This window comes from Ovis aries, chromosome 1 (genome assembly GCF_016772045.2).
Source record: "Ovis aries strain OAR_USU_Benz2616 breed Rambouillet chromosome 1, ARS-UI_Ramb_v3.0, whole genome shotgun sequence".
Taxonomy (NCBI): Eukaryota; Metazoa; Chordata; class Mammalia; order Artiodactyla; family Bovidae; genus Ovis; species Ovis aries.
This window is the reverse complement of record NC_056054.1, coordinates 99781909-99800843: the sequence shown is the minus strand read 5'-3', so window position 1 is coordinate 99800843 and position 18935 is coordinate 99781909. Positions and strand designations below refer to the sequence as shown.

The 18935-nt window shown below is 42.3% G+C and overlaps 1 protein-coding gene across 1 annotated transcript; it reads right to left on the bottom strand.

Annotated features, from left to right (window-relative positions):
- Nucleotides 1-2210: 2210 nt before the first annotated feature.
- On the bottom strand, nucleotides 2211-18014 carry LOC101119949 (neuroblastoma breakpoint family member 6-like protein). The gene is made up of 6 exons (XM_027964959.1): nucleotides 17837-18014; nucleotides 14322-14424; nucleotides 12140-12375; nucleotides 6636-6687; nucleotides 5596-5757; nucleotides 2211-2628 (listed from the first exon to the last, which is right to left on the bottom strand). Exons 1-5 carry the CDS (start codon nucleotides 18012-18014, stop codon nucleotides 5610-5612), a joined length of 717 nt encoding a protein of 238 aa, XP_027820760.1. The 3' UTR covers nucleotides 2211-2628; nucleotides 5596-5609.
- Nucleotides 18015-18935: the final 921 nt, after the last annotated feature.

Genomic DNA, 18935 nt, shown 5'->3' with positions numbered 1-18935 from the left:
TAGATGGCAGACATTGCAGTTTGGATCGAAGGACTACAGAGAATGTAGACTACTAGCCTGGCTGACAGATGGTATGTTTCCTTCAATATTTTGTAGCTTTGTTCTTGGACAGCTTGCTTCCTGACAGGATGCAGTAGGAAGCACAAATGGGATGTGCTGATCTTTTGAAAAAAGGTTTAGTTTGATCAGAATGTAGAACACTAAACAAGATAATTAGATAATTTCTTCAGAAATTCAAAGACTTCAGAAACAACAAAAACATACCAGTCAGGAGACAGTTCCAGGTAATAAGGACAAAATTTAGAAACTTTAATTGGAACATGGGGAAATATCAGTACCACAACACACACAATGCTTAACCTCTCTCACATATGTATAATATAGAGGCATATGTTAAATGTGTCTAATAGCTATATCCATACACATATAAGCATGTAGATACGACAGTTTTTAAACAATGGGAAAATTTATACCTTGAGCATATATGAGGTAATGTTATTGAAATAATGGTAATGTACTTAAATTTGATCATTGATTATGGTTGTATAGGACAATGCCCTTAATATCAGGAAATACATGCTGAAGTGTTTAGCAGTGAAGCAGGCTTTTTGTCTGCATTTAATAAAGTGATATGAGTGTATGTGTCAGCCCAGACAGAGAAAAGGAAAAAATGACTGTTAATTGCTGTATTTAGAGGAACAGAATAGAGATGTTTGTTGTATGAGTCTTTCCAATTTTCTGTTGGTTTGAAAATTTTCAAGGTGAATAATTGTGGGGGAGAGGGGTCAGAAATGATTGTAAAACACAGGGAGTTGCGAAGAGCTGAGTCCTGGACTAAGCATTGGCTCTCAATGGGTCTCTCCCTTGCAGAGGGTGTGACAGTGACCAGTGCCACTTACTGGTACAAGAAAACGTAAGTCACTGGTGTAGGGTACAAACCCATGTAAAGGTCCCTTCCTGCCACCCAGGATTTGCCCTCCTTAGAAGAATCAGCTTTCTAACCTGGGAATCTGGTAAATTGGAGGCTATCTTACATGTTTTACAGCTTCTGAATGAGATGTCCTGATTTTATATTGAAAAGTAAAAGACAAACAGAGGGTATGAGAAATTTATTTTCAGGAAAAAAAACTCCAAATGAGAGTGGAATAATTTGAAAGCTGCCAATTCCATTTAGAGGGCCTTTCCTGGTGGTTCAGGGATGAAGAAGCTGCTTGCAATGCCAGGAAACATGGGTTCAATCCCTGGGTCGGGAAGGTCCCCTGGAGGAGGGCGAGGCAACCCACTCTACTATTCTTGCTGAATCAGATGCGACTGAAGTGACTGAGCAGCAGCAGTTCCATCTAGGTATGTTAGATCTCTCTCTGTGGGTCCTAAACACAGGCCTCTAGGATGGAACTTTTGCTGAAGTATAGCAGTGAACAGCAGACTCTCAGGATCCTTCTGTGGCAAAAATTCTATCATAGTGTCCTTGGGTCCCCCGTCAGGTGAATATGTATGAGACTGCTGCTCTGCTTGCAGATGCCCAACCTGGGGTAGTGGTGGGGGGGACTTTTTGCTTGAGTACCTTGGTTCCCAGACAGTTGGACACAGTGAATATTTCCATGTAATATTCAGTTCAGTTCAGTTGCTCAGTTGTGTCCAGCTCTTTGCGACCCCACGAACTGGAGCACGCCAGGCCTCCCTGTCAATCACCAACTCCCAGAGTTTACCCAAACTCATGTCCATTGAGTCAGTGATGCCATCCAACCATCTCATCCTCTGTCATCCCCTTCTCCTCCTGCCCTCAATCTTTCCCAGCATCAGGGTTTTTTCAAATAAGTCAGCTCTTCGCATCAACTAGCCAAAGTATTGGAGTTTCAGCTTCACCAGTCCTTCCAGTGAACACCCAGAACTGATCTCCTTTAGGATGGACTGGTTGGATCTCCTTGAAGTCCAAGGGACTCTCAAGAGTCTTCTCTAACACCACAGTTCAAAAGCATCAATTCTTCGGCACTCAGCCTTGCTTATAGTCCAACTCACATGTAATATTAGGTGCTCAATAACGTGTCATTTTGGAATGAAGTATGCATTCAGCCTTGGTTTCTATCACTCTGGGGTATAAATGTAGTGGGCACATTAATGTTAGAGTTCTCTGTTTTAGGCTAAAGAAAAAAAAGTTTTATAATTTTGATTTGTACAAAAAGATGATAACCAACAGAATGCATATAAAATAAGATTTATTTTAGGATCTTTATAATCCCCCAACCTCCCAGGAAAAGGGACATGTGCTGAAGAGCTGATGAATGGTCTGCAGTGACATTCTGACATGTTCTTCATCCAAGTCCTTGCCATTTTCTTCTAGCTGCTGCTGACTCTAGTTATCCACAGGTAGGAGATGGGAGGGAAAAGGGTTAGATTTTTCTCAAGATTATCTGTGAATATAGGCATTGGTGTCCTTTGGGCAGTTATATTGGTAGGCAAAGGGCTGAGACTTCTGCAAACTGGAGTAAAAATCTAAAGTAATGTGAAATCTTGCTCTTCCTCTCAGATTTGGATTTTGCTTGTTTTGTTGTTTTTTTCATCAACTGGGGACTATGTTCTATTGAAATAAGATAAAAATTTTCACACAGTTCCAGCATTCGTTGTCACCTGAAACAGAAAACAAAACAACAAAAAAAGTGAGGATTTTCTGTCAGATTCTGCTGATACCTAACTGAGGTCGCAGTGAGAGCTAAGAGAGGAAAGATGCCATGTGCCACCTGAATGTATTACGAGGATAAACTGTGGCAGTCAGCTACAATCTGGAAAGAGAAAGCTGTGCTAGTAGATGAGAGGAAAGTCCTCTGAAATATACCATCTGCCCTGTGGTGTGGAATATAGGACTCTACCACCCCAAAACATTGATGGCCCTGCTCAAAACTGCTGCGTGTGGTTTAGCCAGATCCCTAACCCTCCCCCCTACCCCCACTACCTCCACCTCCCCACCCCCCACCCCCCCTCACCCCGCTCAGCATCAGTTTACTCTCCATTCTACTCTTGTGGAGAAAAAAGGAAGACCTTTCACACCTCTCAGAAGAGAGGTGCCTAGCTTCAAGCATGCACATTCAGAAACAGTCTGTTCTAGGACTTCCCTGCTGGTGCAATAGATAAGAATCCGCCTGCCAGTGCACAGGACGTGGGTTCCATCCCTGGTCTGGGATCCATATGCCAGGAAGCAACTGCCCCGTGCACCACAGCTACTGAGCCCATACTCTAGAGCCCTCAAGCTGCAACAACTGAAGCCTGCACACACTAGGGCCCTCGAGCCACAACTATTGAGCCGCTGTGCTGCAACTCCTGAGGCCCATGTGCCCTAGAGTCAGCAAGTCACAGCTACTGAGCCTGGGTGCTGCAGCTGTTGATGCCTGTGCTCTGCAACAAGAGAAGCCACTGCAATGAAAAGCCCGGGCACCACAATTAGAGAAAGCCCGCATGTAGCAGCACAGACACAGTGCAGCCGTAGATAAATAAATAAATAAAGTAGTGTGTACATGTCAAAAAACCAAAAAAGGCAGTCTGTTCTAGGAAAGAAAGGCTGTTTAAACGGGAATCTGGCTCCTAAATCCATGTCCTATCCCTTTTAAATAGAAAGGTGGTGCTATTGTGAAACCAGGAGTGTCCTCAGACACTATCAGTGCCTTGTGACTTACAATAAGAAATACATACTTGGTCTTCATCCCTGTTTCTGACATAGAACTCTGAAAATCCTTGTAATTTCCTAAGCAATGGAGGGATAAAGGTACTTGTGTTTATATTAATAAAGCAACTTTTGGAAGCAAGTATTGGGGGGGCTTCTTGCCAGGAAGGTCCATCTTGTGATGAGAGGGTTGGAACTTCCGGTCCCAGCCCCGACCTATGGACGGGGAAAGCGGCTGGAGATTGAGTTCAATCACTACGGCCAGTGGTTTCATCAATCAGGCCAGTGTAATGAGTTTCCATAAAGTTCAAAAGGGTTTCAGGATTATGAGAGCCTCTGGGTTGGTGACCACACAGAGGTACTAGGAGAGTACTAGGTACTAGGCTTTCTCTGAGAAGGCATGGAGGCTCCACACTTTCCCCCATGCCCTGCCCTGTGCACCTCTTCCATCTGCTGTTCCTGAGTTATGTCCTTTTATAATAAACCGATAGTATAGTAAGTACAACGTTTCTCTGAGTTCTGTAGGAACAACTCTAGGAAATAAATTGAACCTGAGGAGGGGGTGGTGCTATCCTGCTTTCTAGCCAGTCAGGCAGGAGTTCAGGTAACAATCTGGGCTTTCAACTGCCCTCAGAAATGGATAGGGTGTGGAGGTGTGGGGTAATCTTGTATGACTGAACATTTAACCTTAACCTGTGGAATGGGAAATCTCCCTTACCATGTCAGAACTGGTTCTAGAATCTAAATATATTCAAGTATACTTCCTTTGCCCCTGAGGAAACAGTAGGTCAAGAGGTTAAGTAGTAACTAAACTACATGACCTGTAAGTTGAGAAACCTAAGACTGGAATTCAGGCTTAAATAATAGGGTGAATTTTGTAACTAAATGGTGGGTTTCCTAGAGCCATTCCTGGAGCCTGGAGTCTGGGGACCTGTAGAGGGAGCATCTTTCTAGATAGAGAAAACTGTGAGAATTATGGATTGTGTAATAGTGTTGTTCTCCACATCTTTTGTTTTGATAGCCAGATGTGGCAAGAGAAGAGAGCGATCTGAGGGTGGTCTTTCCCTGTGAGTTTTGACTGCTTATCTCTGGAATATGACTCAGGTGAGGTGGAAGGCTCTGATTTTCTCCCCTGATATCTGTGTTTTCATTGTACAACTGGGCAGTGGATTCCAAGATCTGCCTGTAGAAGTGAGAAGTGCATCCTGTTCCAGGAAATAATTACCACTGAGTCGAGTTACACACATTTGCTTCCAAGGATGCTCTCTGCAGTTCCTTATATTGTGCTTCCGCCTCAGCCCAGAACAAAACCAGGACTCAAGGGTGGGGACTTCAGTGTGATGGGGCAGAAGCTTAACTTTCACCACCTGATAGTCTGTACTAAGATGGAAACTTATGGGGAGAGAAGCCACCTGAGGGGGGATGGACACTGGTGCTTAAACTCAGGAGCCATGAGTTCATGAGGAACCTGCCTTGTCTCCTGCATTACTGAGGAACCATGATAAGTGGACCCCAAATATGGGCAAGACTGATATTCTCGGAAAGCTAGAAAAGCCTAATGGGCACCATTCAGAAACTGTAATTAGCTAGAACATTTCAGGAAAGCTAAGATGCTTCATCTTAAATAATGAAGTTTATTTGTGCTGAAACGTGGCAGAAGAGTTTCTCATGATCCCTTCACTCTCTGCACTCTGGTTTGCCTGGGGTTCCTCAGTTTGCATATGCCACTGGGGGCCAGAGAAAGGGAGGTGAGGTGACTGCAAATGAACAGACACACCAGTGACATAAAACTTGGTCCCAGAACTGAATTCAGCCTAATCACCTCAGAGATTATCTCAATCAGTCTAGACAGAGATGGTGCGCAGGTAGAAGCTACCAGAGCTTCATTATTCAGTCTTCCGGTTGTTGGGGGTTATTCTCTCGGTATTGGGAATACTCACTGGCTCAGTCTACATCAGAGCTGGTCCTGCACATCACACACAGAGGCAATGCTGCTGGGAGGCTGGTGGGAGTCATGGCGACTGGAATGTGTCAGATACTTTTCATCTAGTGAGTCCTCCAGGACTTCATTCACTTCTTCCTCCTGGAGCCCCATGTTGAGCCTGAGTAAGGGATGGAGAAGGAGGCAGACAAGACAGGAGGTGAAAATAAGGCAACCAGCATCAACCTGGCAGCTGGTGCTCATCTGAAGCTCATGGAAGAGACACCAGAAACCAAAAGGCCTATCCTCTCAGAGAGAAAAAACATAACAGTCCGCTTCTAACTGGGATTTCAGTGTGCATAGAATAGGGGTAGGAGAGAGAGCAGCATGTGTTCAGTGCACTGAGCTCTAAATGTGGACGAGGAAGGAGACTCAACGACTTCTCTAAAACATACTCTGACACACAGGACACTCCTATAACACAGACATTAAAATGCTATGGACAAATTTTATTCAAGAGTATGTGAAGGGGTCCACTGAGTACTGGATCCTGAGGGAATGTAACTTCCTAGGACTCTTGTAGCTTTTAGATCTCTCTCTCCATATATATATATACACACACATATATATATGAATGTATATTTATATATATGACATTATTGGCTTTATTTTTCAAGATATTTCTGGCTATGAAACATTGGCCAGCATATCTCAGGGCAACTGGGCAGAAACAGGCATTTCACTTCAGTTTTTAATCATACAGGTTTTCAGAAAATAGAGACCAGGTTTCTCTGGCTGGTTTACCTTTAGTTCAGAATGACTCCAGTTAACTAAACTTGAAGAATTACTAAGAAATGGCAACTAATACAAGAACTTCAATGAGAACAGATAATGTGGGTTAAAGGGCACATCATTGTATGATGAATGAATGAAATAGGAACACTCAGCAGCTTCTGGTTTCTCCTGGATCTGGGACCTTTGGCCTCTGGGTCTCTTGCTTCAGGACTCCTCTCTAGGTTTCACCGCTCCATTACCAGCCCTTTCATCACTCAGAGTTACCTGGCTGCCAGTGACTCCAGTCCCTCTTCATCCTTCCTATCATGGCGATTTTCTGTGAACCAAAAATAGAGACAGCTAGTGGGAAATTGAGCAGGTCCCATCTCATGCTTACAAATACAAGGGCCTATCTGACCAGAGATACAATACTCTATATGTTTGTTCAGAATGCTCTGGGAGAATTATTCCAGGAGGGCTAAAGTTGTGTCTTTAGAGGAGCAGCCTGGCAGGCTTTCCTGAGCAACGGTGAACAATATATTGCTGGTTGGCTGAATCGTCACCAGGATGTCTGCTATTGAGTCAAGGCAAAAAGTTCACAATGTCCTGTTCTCCAGTACACAGGATACTTGGCTGGCTGTCTTCTGCACGCCTTCAGCTCCAACCTTCATTTCTCCCACAAACTTGGTTGATGGACCATGGCTGTGAGTCCCAGTACTGCTCTCACACAGATACTCCAGCAACCACAGAGGAGCAAATACAACAGGAGAAACCCCCTGTTCTATCTAGATGACTGGACGGGGGGACCTCTGCTGATGAGTGTCAAGAGACTCTTCCCCATTTCTCTTTTTTCCTCTCCTGACCCTGCCCAGAGACCAGCCCATTTGCGGAACTTTGTTGTTGAGGCAGCTGAGCAGCGATGTTAACCACAAATGAGAACCTACCGCTCTAGTCCAAAAGGGACTAATTGTCTGAAACATGTGAAGAGTGTCCCCTCCTTTTTTTTCTGTCTCAATTTTCTTGCCTCTTTTATCTTTGAGTAGCCCCCTGCAGTTCTGCAGGACAGTGTGACAGGAGAAATGACTGGGAGAACCCAATCTTTCTGAACAGAGGAATGTGGGAGAGGCCCCTTGGGAACTGGAAAGTAGAAAAGAAATGCCAGAGAGGGGAGAGGCTGGGAAACAATCTACGGACTGTCAAAAATATTAGAGTTCATCCCCAAACTCAGCCTGTGTGGAACAGAGACAAGGAATCATGGCAAAGGATTAGAGAACTGAATTATCATATAAACCATCAGCTAGTCCAGACTAAACCTAGTGGCATACTTGTTGAACTGACCCAAACAACACATTAAAGCCCCTGAACACTAAACTGATGTTGGAACTGCTACCCATAAAACATAAGACAGAACTTGCAGTCTAAACCTAGAAGTGGTTGATTGCCTGCTAAGAAATAATCCAGAGGGCTTTAATAGGACCCATTGTCTCACAATATAATTTTCAAAATGTCCAGAGCACAACCCCAAAGGACATAACATAAAAAATATGTATATAATCATTTGTTCATATTTTAGATGAACAAAAAGGCATTTGACAAAACAACATCAATTCAAAATAGAATTCTTAGCAAATAAGGAACTTCCTTAAATAAGTTGGGAGTTTTATTTAGCTGGACCACGGCCTGCTCATATTTGTGTTAGGAGACAAAATTTCTTCTCTGTTGTCAGCAGTCACCATCATAAAACAATAAAAAAAGGTTTGCTTGTTCATGGAAATATGAATAAATAAAACAAAGACTAGCTCAACCTGATGAAAGACATTATGATCATTAATTAGAACACCCAATGTTATTAAAAATGTCAATTCTCCTTTAACTTTTCACAGATTTAATGCAATGCCACTCAAAATCCCAATAGGATTTTTTTCTAGATAATGACAAACTGACTGTAAAATCTATATGGAAAGGCCAAGAACCCTGTTTTAGGCAAAGAGTTCTTAGATAAAACTAGACAATGATGATCCAATAAGTTGGATTTCAACAATATTAAGAAATTCTGCACTCTGAAAGAAAGTTAAGGGAATGAAAAGATAAGCCACAAACTGGGAGAAAATACTAGCAAGTCAAATATTCAATAAAGGACTTGTATCCAGAAATATAAAGAACTCTCGACTCAGTAATATGAAAAACTACTTTAAAATGAACAATATAGTTGACACTCACTTTTCCAAAGATATATGGATGATCAGTAGACATATGAAAAGATCTTAAAAATCATTAGTCAATAGGAAAATGCAAATTAAAAATCACAATAATAAGCAACCACACACCTATTAAAAGACAAAAAGCCCAGAAACAACAAGCTGATAATGTCAAGAGCTGGTATTGGGAACAAATGCAATTTAACTCATTGCTCAGGGGAATGTGAAATGGTTTTGTCACACTGGAAAACAGTTTGGTAGTTTCTTATAAGTTAAATGTACAATCTTATAATGTATACTGTAAGGATACGTACACTCTCTTTAAGCTTCCCTTGGGGCTCAGATAGTAAACAATCCACCTGCAATACAGGACATGGGTTCGATCCCTGAGTTGGGAAGATCCCCTGGAGAAGGAAATGGCAACCCACTCCAGTATTCTTGCCTAGAGAATTCTGTTGGGAGCCAGCGTGAGGAAGGAAGCTTGGCGTACGCAAAGGCGTGATCAAGCCTCAGGAAATCCCCTGTTCCTGAGCATCTACCCCCAAAACCAGAGTACTTTACGGGAGCTCTCCCCCATAACCATTTCTCTCAGAGAAGGAGTTAACTTGCAGCTCCAGTTAATAAAAATTCCTGGGCATGACAAGAGTGTTTCAACTTATGAACTTTGAAGGTTCTCTGGCCTGCCTGATCAGGCTCGTCCGGCCGCATGTGATTGTTTACAGCCTCCCAACTGTGAGAGGCATGGGATGTTTTAAAACTTTCTAAATACAGACTCTTTTGAGAAGTTAGAAGATCATTAGTATAGTATTAGTAGGTTGATTAGGAATTATATTGGTGAAGGGTTTTTCATTTATTGTGCCAATAATTACTGCTAATTCCCTGCCCTGGGTGTGACAAGGGTGTCTCAGGTCAAACCTCTCTGCTGACAGACTAGCTTGTGTGACAACCTCTCAACCATAAACAGCACAGAGAGTTTGGAATATTAGCATAGGGCTTTTTTCATTGATGAGTCAATGATTGCCATCAGGCCTCCATATCCTTAGGCACCTGGGAATATATTAATCAATGTATTTGGAATATAGAAAAGGAAATATAGTAGTTTTTGATGTTAGCAATACTAGACTTTTTGAGTTAATGAATTTTCTCTTTTATTATAGACCACTGTACTTTGTTATAAATCACTGTATCCTTGCTATGCAAAAATGTAACTTTATCACTATCTTAAGACAAAATAGATCTTAAGAGGAACATTGGTGAAGGGTTTACATTTGTTGAGCCAATATTTGCTGCTAAATCTCCATATTCCTGCCCTTATAATGAATATAACTAGCATATAGGAAAAATAAGTATTAACCTTTCAGATTAATCATGTTAAACCTTAGGTTAAGTAAATTCCTTTCTTGATTGTAATTCACTACACCCTCACTCTATAGGAATACAACTTTATTTGGAGGGTGGCGCCTGATTTAAGAAAAAATCACCCCTGGAAAAATAAGTTTTCTGGTTAACTGACCGGTATCAGAAAGGGCCATAAAATGTCAGCAGACCTCATGGCCAAAAGATGATGAAACTCATAAGACCTCTGTATAATTTTATATGAAGCACCTGATTGTGACAAGGGTCAGGTCTGCTGACCCCCATGTGACTCTGTATTCATCCCTATGTATAACAAAAAGGTATATAAACAAACCTAAAAAATAAAGAAATCGTATCAGTTTCTGGAAAGACTGATTCCCCCGTGTCGTTTCTTTCTCGCTCCCTGTTTTCCTGGCTGAATTTCCATCTGAATTGTGGGTACTCACCAAGCCTGCTAATTCTGCCTGGGCTTCTGAGATTGAACCAGGGAGGCCTCAGTGCCTCCTCTGCTTTGGGAGAATGGAAAGACGCCTGTGGCCTACATAGGTGGTGATTGGTATTCCATGTAAACCAGTTGTTCAGCCTCTTTTCTCCACTAATTCTCCTACTACACTATCTGTTTCTAATCTCCCTCTATATCTGTAATTAAATAAGTTTTTTCCAGGACACCGACTCCGTCCCCACCTTCGAATCACCCTGGATCCACTGGGGCTGGACCCCGGCAGAATTCCATGGACAGAGGAACCTGGCAGGCTATATAGTCCATGGACTCACAAAGAGCCAGATATGACTGAGTGACTAACACACACACACACACACACACACACACAAACGTACACTCACCATATGACTCAGCAATCCTACTCTAAGATATTTATCCAAGCAAAGTGAAGTGAAAATGTATTTTCACACACAAATCTGCATGTTAATCTTAACTATGAATCATAATCACCCCAAACTGAAAACAATCCAAATGTCCTTCAGTGGATGACTGGATAAACAAAAGTGGTACACCTCTATCATGAAATAGCACTCATCAATAAAAAGGAACAAACTACTGATACATTCTGGAGATTTTAAAAAAATCTAAAGGGACACAAAACAGATCCAGCGGTTGCAGGGACTTGATTTGGAGGAAACAGTTGACTACAAAGAGGTACAAGGGAACTTTTACAAGTGATGGGGCTGTTCTGCATCTGGATTGTGGTGGTACTTTTCTGTAACACTGTATACATTTTTCAAAACTCATAGAACTGATTCTACAGTAGGTCAGTTTACTGCATATCAAGTATCCTAAAAACCAAAAATGATTGGATGGCTGCTGCCTCCTGCTCCAAAAGCCTGTGATGATGAAAACAGTTTTAACTTGTCATGGTCCCCAGAATACAGGGTGAGAAGCAGGTATACTGTAAGCACCTGACAGTCCTCTTCTTTTAAAATTGTAACCCAAGTGCTGATATTAGGCTATTGGTTCTGAAAGCATTCACTTCACAGACAGCTATCTCGAAGGAACACATGGGCAGCTACAGGGCCAGATGAAGAGGCAAGGTGCTCCACGTCTGAAGTTTCTCTTGTTTTAGAGATCCTTGGCTGATTTAGATCATTGATGTCTGACCCTTGTTTTTCTTTCCTGCACTTTAATCACCGCTAAAGAGTGAACCTATGAAATCCTAGGCACCCCACCCTCAACCCAAATTAGGCAGAACCACAGTCCTATGCTGTCTCACTCTTTTTACAGGTAAGCGGACCCTAACCTCACTGGGTAGCCCTGGGTGAGCCGTGTACCCTCCGGGAAATGTGAATGATATACCTCATGTTTAAGTTCCCTGATGGTTGTAGCTGAGGTATATCTTGCAATCATAAGAACCACAAGGGCCAGTCCAGTGACAACGCTGGCTCCTTTTTGGAATATGTCTGTGGAGGCTCACCTTGGGCCCAGGGTTGGACTCCCAGGTATTTCTAGCTGATAGCTTCACTCTGGAGTGGGTTGCCACTTCCTTCTCCAGGGGTTCCTCCTGACCCAGGGATCGAACCCACATCTGTATCTCCTGCATTGGCAGGCAGATTCGTTACCAGCTGAGCCACCAGGGAAGCTGTCCTATAGCTGAGAACACCACAGAACCGCAGGACACCTGGCTGCAACGTCACTGTGGGAGTTGTGAAGGTGTGGAGTCTCATGTGAGGCTAGGACCTCTGGAGGAGCTAAGTGTTCTCAGAGCCTATAAGATAACTTACCAGTGGAGAGTTTGCTGGCAAGTCTCTCTGCCAGCTGGCTTCCTTGGGCCAGGAGCTCACAGAATCTCTGTCTCTGGTAGTAGGTCATGTCAGTGCCCTTGAGGAAACTCTCAAAAGTCTTGATTGTGTTCTTTGCATGCTGTGTGAATAGATGACAGACACCTTTCCCTTCCTGTATCTTCTGTCGTAAGCAGGTCAGTTCTCGGGCCTGAGCCTCAATCAGGTAATCATCTCTCCTAAAGTGGCAAAGAAAAGTAAAATGTAAAAGTGAATGTCGTGAATGATAAAGTTATGGAAATTTCAGCAGAGGTGTGTCTTTGATTACTTGTAAGGAATTTCCCAAGTTGAATACTTGCACAGGTTGTGTGACTTGCCTGTAACAGAAGGAATGAGGAAATAGTATTGGATTTGTTTCTTTCTTTTTCATTAACCTCACTTAAAAAAAAAAAAAAAAGCCCCTTCAGTTCCTCACTTCAGTCCACATCCATTTTAATGTCATATGCATCATCAAGCATTATACAGAAAGTGTGGCCAATTGGGGGTGGGGAAGCCAGGTATAGAAGTGTTGGACAGGTACATCTGGTATTAACTGAAAGGATGAAAAGAGAAATCAGTGAGAGGGTCAAGATTAAGAGCATTCCTCTGAATGACATGAAGATAAGCTATTATAACAGGTAAGGAGGCACTCAAGAGTAATTAAAATTCTGAGTAACAATTACATGACTCTGTCTGGGATTTCACAGTTTTCTAATTTTGTACAAATATTTTTTATAGATTCCCAACTAGAATGTGAGCTCTGTGAGGCTAGAGACAGTCCATATGACCCAGCGTACAGTACATAGTGGAGCATACACACCTGAGCAGGCAATCAGTTAATACTTAAAACCACATAATCGTAATGCTAGACTAGATATTAATAGTCATCTACCCCATCCAATGCTTAAATCTCCTCAATACTAGGTAATCATCCACAGATTGTCTTTTAAAACTCTATTCCTTAGAGTTCCTATAAAGTGTCACAAGAGTAGAAGGCAGAGATCAGGGAAAAACAAGTCTCCAGACCTAGGCCTCCTCAGTCAAGCATCTCTCCTTTAGTGGCTCTTACACATCTGAGCTTCTCAGATTTCATTAACCAAGGTTGAGAAGATGTCTTCAATGCCATAATCTACCCTATCTATGAAAGTCTCTAGCGACAGGCAATACTGGGCCTTGCAAATTAATAATTCATTTTCCAGGCAACGACTGCTCAATTACCTGTCTACCCAGTGGCCCTACCAGCTAACACTCCACATAGTCTGATACTTTTACTTATTTATTTATTTATTTTTGATACTTTTAGAAATAAATAAATCAATCAAAGGTGGGGAAGAGAAACATTGTTATCATGAAAGGCACTGGGGAACATTAGAAATTAGGAGTGTCCCTTCCCAGCCATGGCTAAGCCCCAGGCTTAAGGGCAGAGGTAGTCCTGGTCCCCAGGCTGTCACCTGCCAGGGACCTATCTTACAGAGGCCCAAGCCTGAGGCAGCATAACCTGGGGCAGCAGTCATCAAGAAACCCCTCTCAAGAGCCAGGGCTCTTTTGCCACCATGGATTCCTCCAGTCAGGACTGTAAAACTAAAACAGTTACAGGTTTTTTTTAGCTCACTTCCCAAATGAGACTTGCAGTTTTGTGTCAGCACTTTGTTTTCATGTAGGCTCTATAATAAAAACCAAATCTAATATTTTTTAAAAGATGATAAGTACTAGGCCTATAAAAAGCAAGAACAGGTATAATAATTACAGCTAATATTGTTGAAAACTCCACATGTGCGTGAGATGGTTCTAACCGCTGGTCATTATGCATTTAATCTCCATAACCCTCTGAGGCAGACACTGTCAGTATTTTTATTTCACAGATGAGGTCACTGAGACTCATGGAAAGTTGAGTTCATTTGCCCATTGCTAATTCACAAGCCACATCGCCAGAATTCCAATATGAGCATGAGAGCTCATTTTATTCATATATTACTTCAGGGAGAATCCAGAGACTTAACTAGTCATCCATTTGTTCCCACAGTCCCACAGGCTGTCTTTGTCTAGCTCTGTGTCTGCGTGTACATTTCTGCCCTTCTGTTTTCTCTTTATTCTACCGCCTGGGGCTTCCCCGCTTGACACACTTCCCACACAGCTTCCTCCTCACCCAAGCCGTGTAGCCAGTCTTCTCTTCTCTGCCAGCTCCCCTTCCTCAAAGGGCACTTTCTCCTCCAGCACAGATTCAATGAGGTCCTTGTACTCTTCACACTCTGGGGAAACAGAGACACTGTGTCAGGGGAAGCTGGCCCTGCTGCTGTAGTAGCCTTCAAGGGATGAGAAGGGGCCACCCCAGGACAGATATCACCTGGGTACCAGGCTCCATGCAGGGAATCCCACATCTGATTCCTCAGCCTCCCAGCTACTAGCATTTGATTCCCCCCAAATTAGAGCTGGGGAGAGAGAACCTCATAGAGGGTAAAATAACTTGATGATTCAACCAGAATGAAGCAAAGCCAGAATTCACATACTCTGAGTTGTGACTCCAAATCTTAGGCCACTTTACCAAGCCTTGCAGCCTCTTAAGGAAAATATGAACCTGGGCACACAGTAGCAATTCCTTGTAGGGCTGACAGTCCTCCCATGTTGAAAGTTTCAATAATCCCTCAATATTTCCAAGATTTTAAAGTTTATCTAGATACAACTGTATAAAAATGCACACAAAGGGGAAAAACCCTAAAAGACATGCTCAATGCTAACAGGTGCTGCATTAGGTTGGCGGGAGAACTAACACACAGTGTTTGCCAGGGAAATGGCAACCCACTCCAGTGTTCTTGTCTGGAGAATCCAAGGGACAGAGGAGCCTGGTGGGCTGCTGTCTATGGGGTCACACAGAGTTGGACATGACTGAAGTGACTTAGCAGCAGCAGCCAAGGTCTTGTTCTAATAGATTTTCAAGAATTATCAACTTGAAATCATCACCTCTCTCCAAGGAGGTAGAGACTATTCCTGTTACCATTACAGATGAGGAAACTGAGGCTTGGAGAAGATGAACAACTTGGGTTTGAACCCAGCAAGTCTGGCCCCAGGGCACACACTCTTAATTACTACACTATGTTACCTATACACGAAGATGTTGGGTGACATCTTTCTTCTTCTCCAGTTTTAAAAAAAGCTGTATTATGATCATAATAAATGATGTAAACAAACAAACCCTTACATTCCAATACCTGAAAGCTTTTTTCACTTCTTTGATAACTAGGCTTTAATTTTTACTTTTTGATCCATGTCAATTGCCGGGAGCCAGCATGAGGAACTCCGCCCTTGGCAAAAGTCATGAGGAAGGAGGCTTGGCATATGCAAAGGCAGGATCGAGCCTCAGGAAACCCCCTGTTCCTGAGCATCTACCCCCAAAACCAGAGTCTGTTTTATGCTCTCACCTATACCTCTGACTTTATGGGGGGCTCTCCCCCATCACCATTTCTCTCAGAGAAGGAGTTAACTTGCAGTTCCAGTTAATAAAATTCCTGGGCGTGACAAGAGTGTTTCAACCTACAAACTCCTCTGAAGGTTCTCTAGCCTGCCTGAGCGGGTTCGTCTGGCCACATGTGATTGTTTACAGCCTCCCAACCATGAGAGGCATGAGATGCTTTAAACTTTTATATACAGACTCTTTTGAAAAGTTATAAAATTATTAGTATAGTATAGTGGGTTGATTAGGAATTATATTGGTAAAGGGTTTTTCATTTATTGTGCCAATAATTACTGCTAATTCCCTGCCCTGGGTGTGACAAGGGTGTCTCAGGTCAAACCTCTCTGCTGACAGACTAGCTTGTGTGACAACCTCTCAACCATAAATAGCACAGAGAGTTTGGAGTATTTTGAAAGTCTTAATTAGCATAGGGCTTTTCTCATTGTTGAATCAATGATTGCCGCCAGGCCTCCATATCCTTAGGCACCTGGGAATATATTAATCAATGTATTTGGAATATAGAAAGGGAAATATAGTAGTTTTTGACGTTAGCAATACTAGGCTTTTTGAGTTAATGAATTTTCTCTTTTGTTATAGATCATTGTACTTTGTTATAAATCACTGTGTCCTTGCTATGTAAAAATGTAACTTTATCACTATCTTAAGACTAAATGAATCTTAAGGGGAATACTGGTGAAGGGTTTTCATTTGTTGGGCTGATGTTTGCTGCTAAATCTCCATATTCCCTGCCCTTATAATGAATATAACTAGCGTATAGGAGAAATAAGTATTAACCTTTAAGCATATAGGAGAAGTAACTATTAACCTTTAAGATTAATCATGTTAACCTTAGGTTGAATAAATTCCTTTCTTAGTTGTAACCCACTACACCCTCACCCTATAGGAATGCAATTTTATCTGGTACCTTCAGAGGGTGGTGCCTGGTTTAAGAAAAAACACCCTTGGAAAAAATAAGTTTTCTGGTTATCAGAAAGAAAGGATCATAAAATGTCAGCAGGTCTCATGGCCAGAAGATGATGTAAAACCCCTAAGACCCTTTTTTATACATTTATGTGAAGCACCTGATTTTGATAAAGGTCAGGACTGCTGACCCCGCCTGACTCTGTATTCATCCCTAAGTATAACAAAAGGTATATAAGCAAACCTAAAAAATAAAGAAATCGGATCAGTTTCTGGAAAGACTGATTCCCCCGTGTCATTCTTTCTTTCCCTTCCTGGCTGAATTCCCATCTGGAATGTGGGTACTCACCAAGCCTGCTAATTTTGCCTGGGCTTCTAAGATCGGACCGGGGAGGCCTCAGTGTCTCCTCTCCTTCGGGAGAATGGAAAGATGCCTGTGGCCTACGTAGGTGGTGATTGGTATTCCACGTAAACCAAGTTATTCAGCCTCTTTTCTCCACTAATTTTCCTACTACACTATCCGTTTCTAATCTCTCTATATATCTGTAATTAAATAAGTTTTTTCCTAGGACGCCTACTCTGTCTCCCCTTCGAATTATTCTGGATCCACCGGGACCGGACCTTGGCAGTCAATAAGTTGGATAGCAAATTTTATCTCCCATTGGTTTATTGAAAACTAATGGTAGAAATTTGAAAGCAAACTCAACTTCTGCATCCATAAGCATTCTCCCCTTTTATTCCTGTCCCCCTCAGTCCTCATTCCCATGTTCCTCAGTCACTACAGCTCCACCTCTCCTCTTGCTGTGTGCTGTTGATGTTCTCATTTCCAGATCTCTGTGGTTCAGTTGGGAATAGACAGCTTTAAGGACCTTTAAGGTAAGCAGGGTATCCTGTCACTTCTTTCTTCCCTAGTGCAGCTAGCATAGTGCTTTGCAAATGGGTGCTCACAAAAAGTTTGAATTAAATCCTGAGATGTTTCAGCCAACAAGGATATTATATGTTTACAGAATCTAATATATATTCCTGAGACAGAAAAAAAGTCTAGTGCCTGAATGAGATCTTAGCCTCTATTTCTCCCTATATTGTCACTGCAGACTTAACCCCTTTGTTCGTCAGTGTCTCCATCCTCTGAGAAGTGAGAGTTAACTACCTGCTTCCATCTTTCTAGGAGTGTAGTAAGGATGCAATTTATTTTGATGAAGGAGGGAAAAGAATACAGTTTGAGGTTGTTTTGTTTCTTAGAGGGAAGACAATCATTTATCACTATGGTGACTGTGACCCCAAGGACTTACTGTATTTCTGCAGCTGGTTGGCCAGGGAGTAAACAGTAGCTTGGGACGTGAGCAGTTTCTCTGTGAGGTCTCGAAATTCCTGTTTGCTTTTTTCCAGCTGGGAGTGCAAGTACTGGTTGGTTTCCAAAATGCCCATTTCTGTCCTCAAACCAGAGAAAATGGTGTGAGATACTGCCATGCTGAAGCTTAGGGTGGAAGAAGCAGAGCCAGAACCTGGGGAAAAGAAACCCAAAGAAACAAGAAATTAGAGACAAGTGAATGGATTGTGGTGATGAATATACAGCCTGGTAAATTACTAAAATCATTAAAGTATACAATTATAATGAGTGTATGACTATTACATTAAGTCACTTTTGCTTTAATAAGATTTCATTCAGTGGAAAAAAATGTATCAGACATGTTTTTAAAATGAAGATGCAATTTATTACTTACTTTGGGGCCTACTTTGCCAGCATTCCTCAACTCTAAGAATCCTTAACTGTAAAAATGAGGCACAAGAAGCCAAAGCTCAGAGGTCAGGCTCTGACAAGAGTGCCAGAGAGAGGACCCAGCATGCCAGGTAACCATGTAGAGTTGCAATAACAGAACTGGAAGGTGGGGGGTGTCATGGAATCTTGGGAGCTCCTGTATTCTAGTTGACTAGGCCAAACGGATACTCAAGGCCACCTGGTCTATTCTGAAGGTCGCCACTGATGGGGACATTCCCTCAATGGCCAGTATTTGTGTACCCTTCACTTTCACTTTTCACTTTCATGCATTGGAGAAGGAAATGGCAACCCACTCCAGTGTTCTTGCCTGGAGAATCCCAGGGTCGGGGGGAGCCTGGTGGGCTGCCGTCTATGAGGTCACACAGAGTCAGACATGACTGAAGCGACTTAGCAGCAACTGCAGCAATACTGATATTACAGACCTATCTCTTTGTAAACTTTAAAGCTATTTTGTACTTCTATTTTTGCAAGCATAGAAAACATCAAGGAATCAATATTTTCCCAAATTCTTTCATTGTCTAAAGGACTGTCATGAAGTCACTTTTCCATCAGAAAAATTTAAAACTTTTAGATAGTCTTGGTGTTCTTTGTTTCTCTCATTTCTTCCACAC

What these genes read in the sequence shown, in the direction of transcription:
- LOC101119949 (XM_027964959.1), bottom strand. Translation starts at nt 18,014, where the DNA reads ATGGCAGTATCTCACACCATTTTCTCTGGTTTGAGGACAGAAATGGGC. An exon ending in CAACCAGCTGCAGAAATACA is followed by an intron (nt 14,425 to 17,836) that starts GTAAGTCCTTGG and finishes CTGTTTCCCCAG; the next exon opens with AGTGTGAAGAGTACAAGGAC. An exon ending in AGACTGGCTACACGGCTTGG is followed by an intron (nt 12,376 to 14,321) that starts GTGAGGAGGAAG and finishes TTGCCACTTTAG; the next exon opens with GAGAGATGATTACCTGATTG.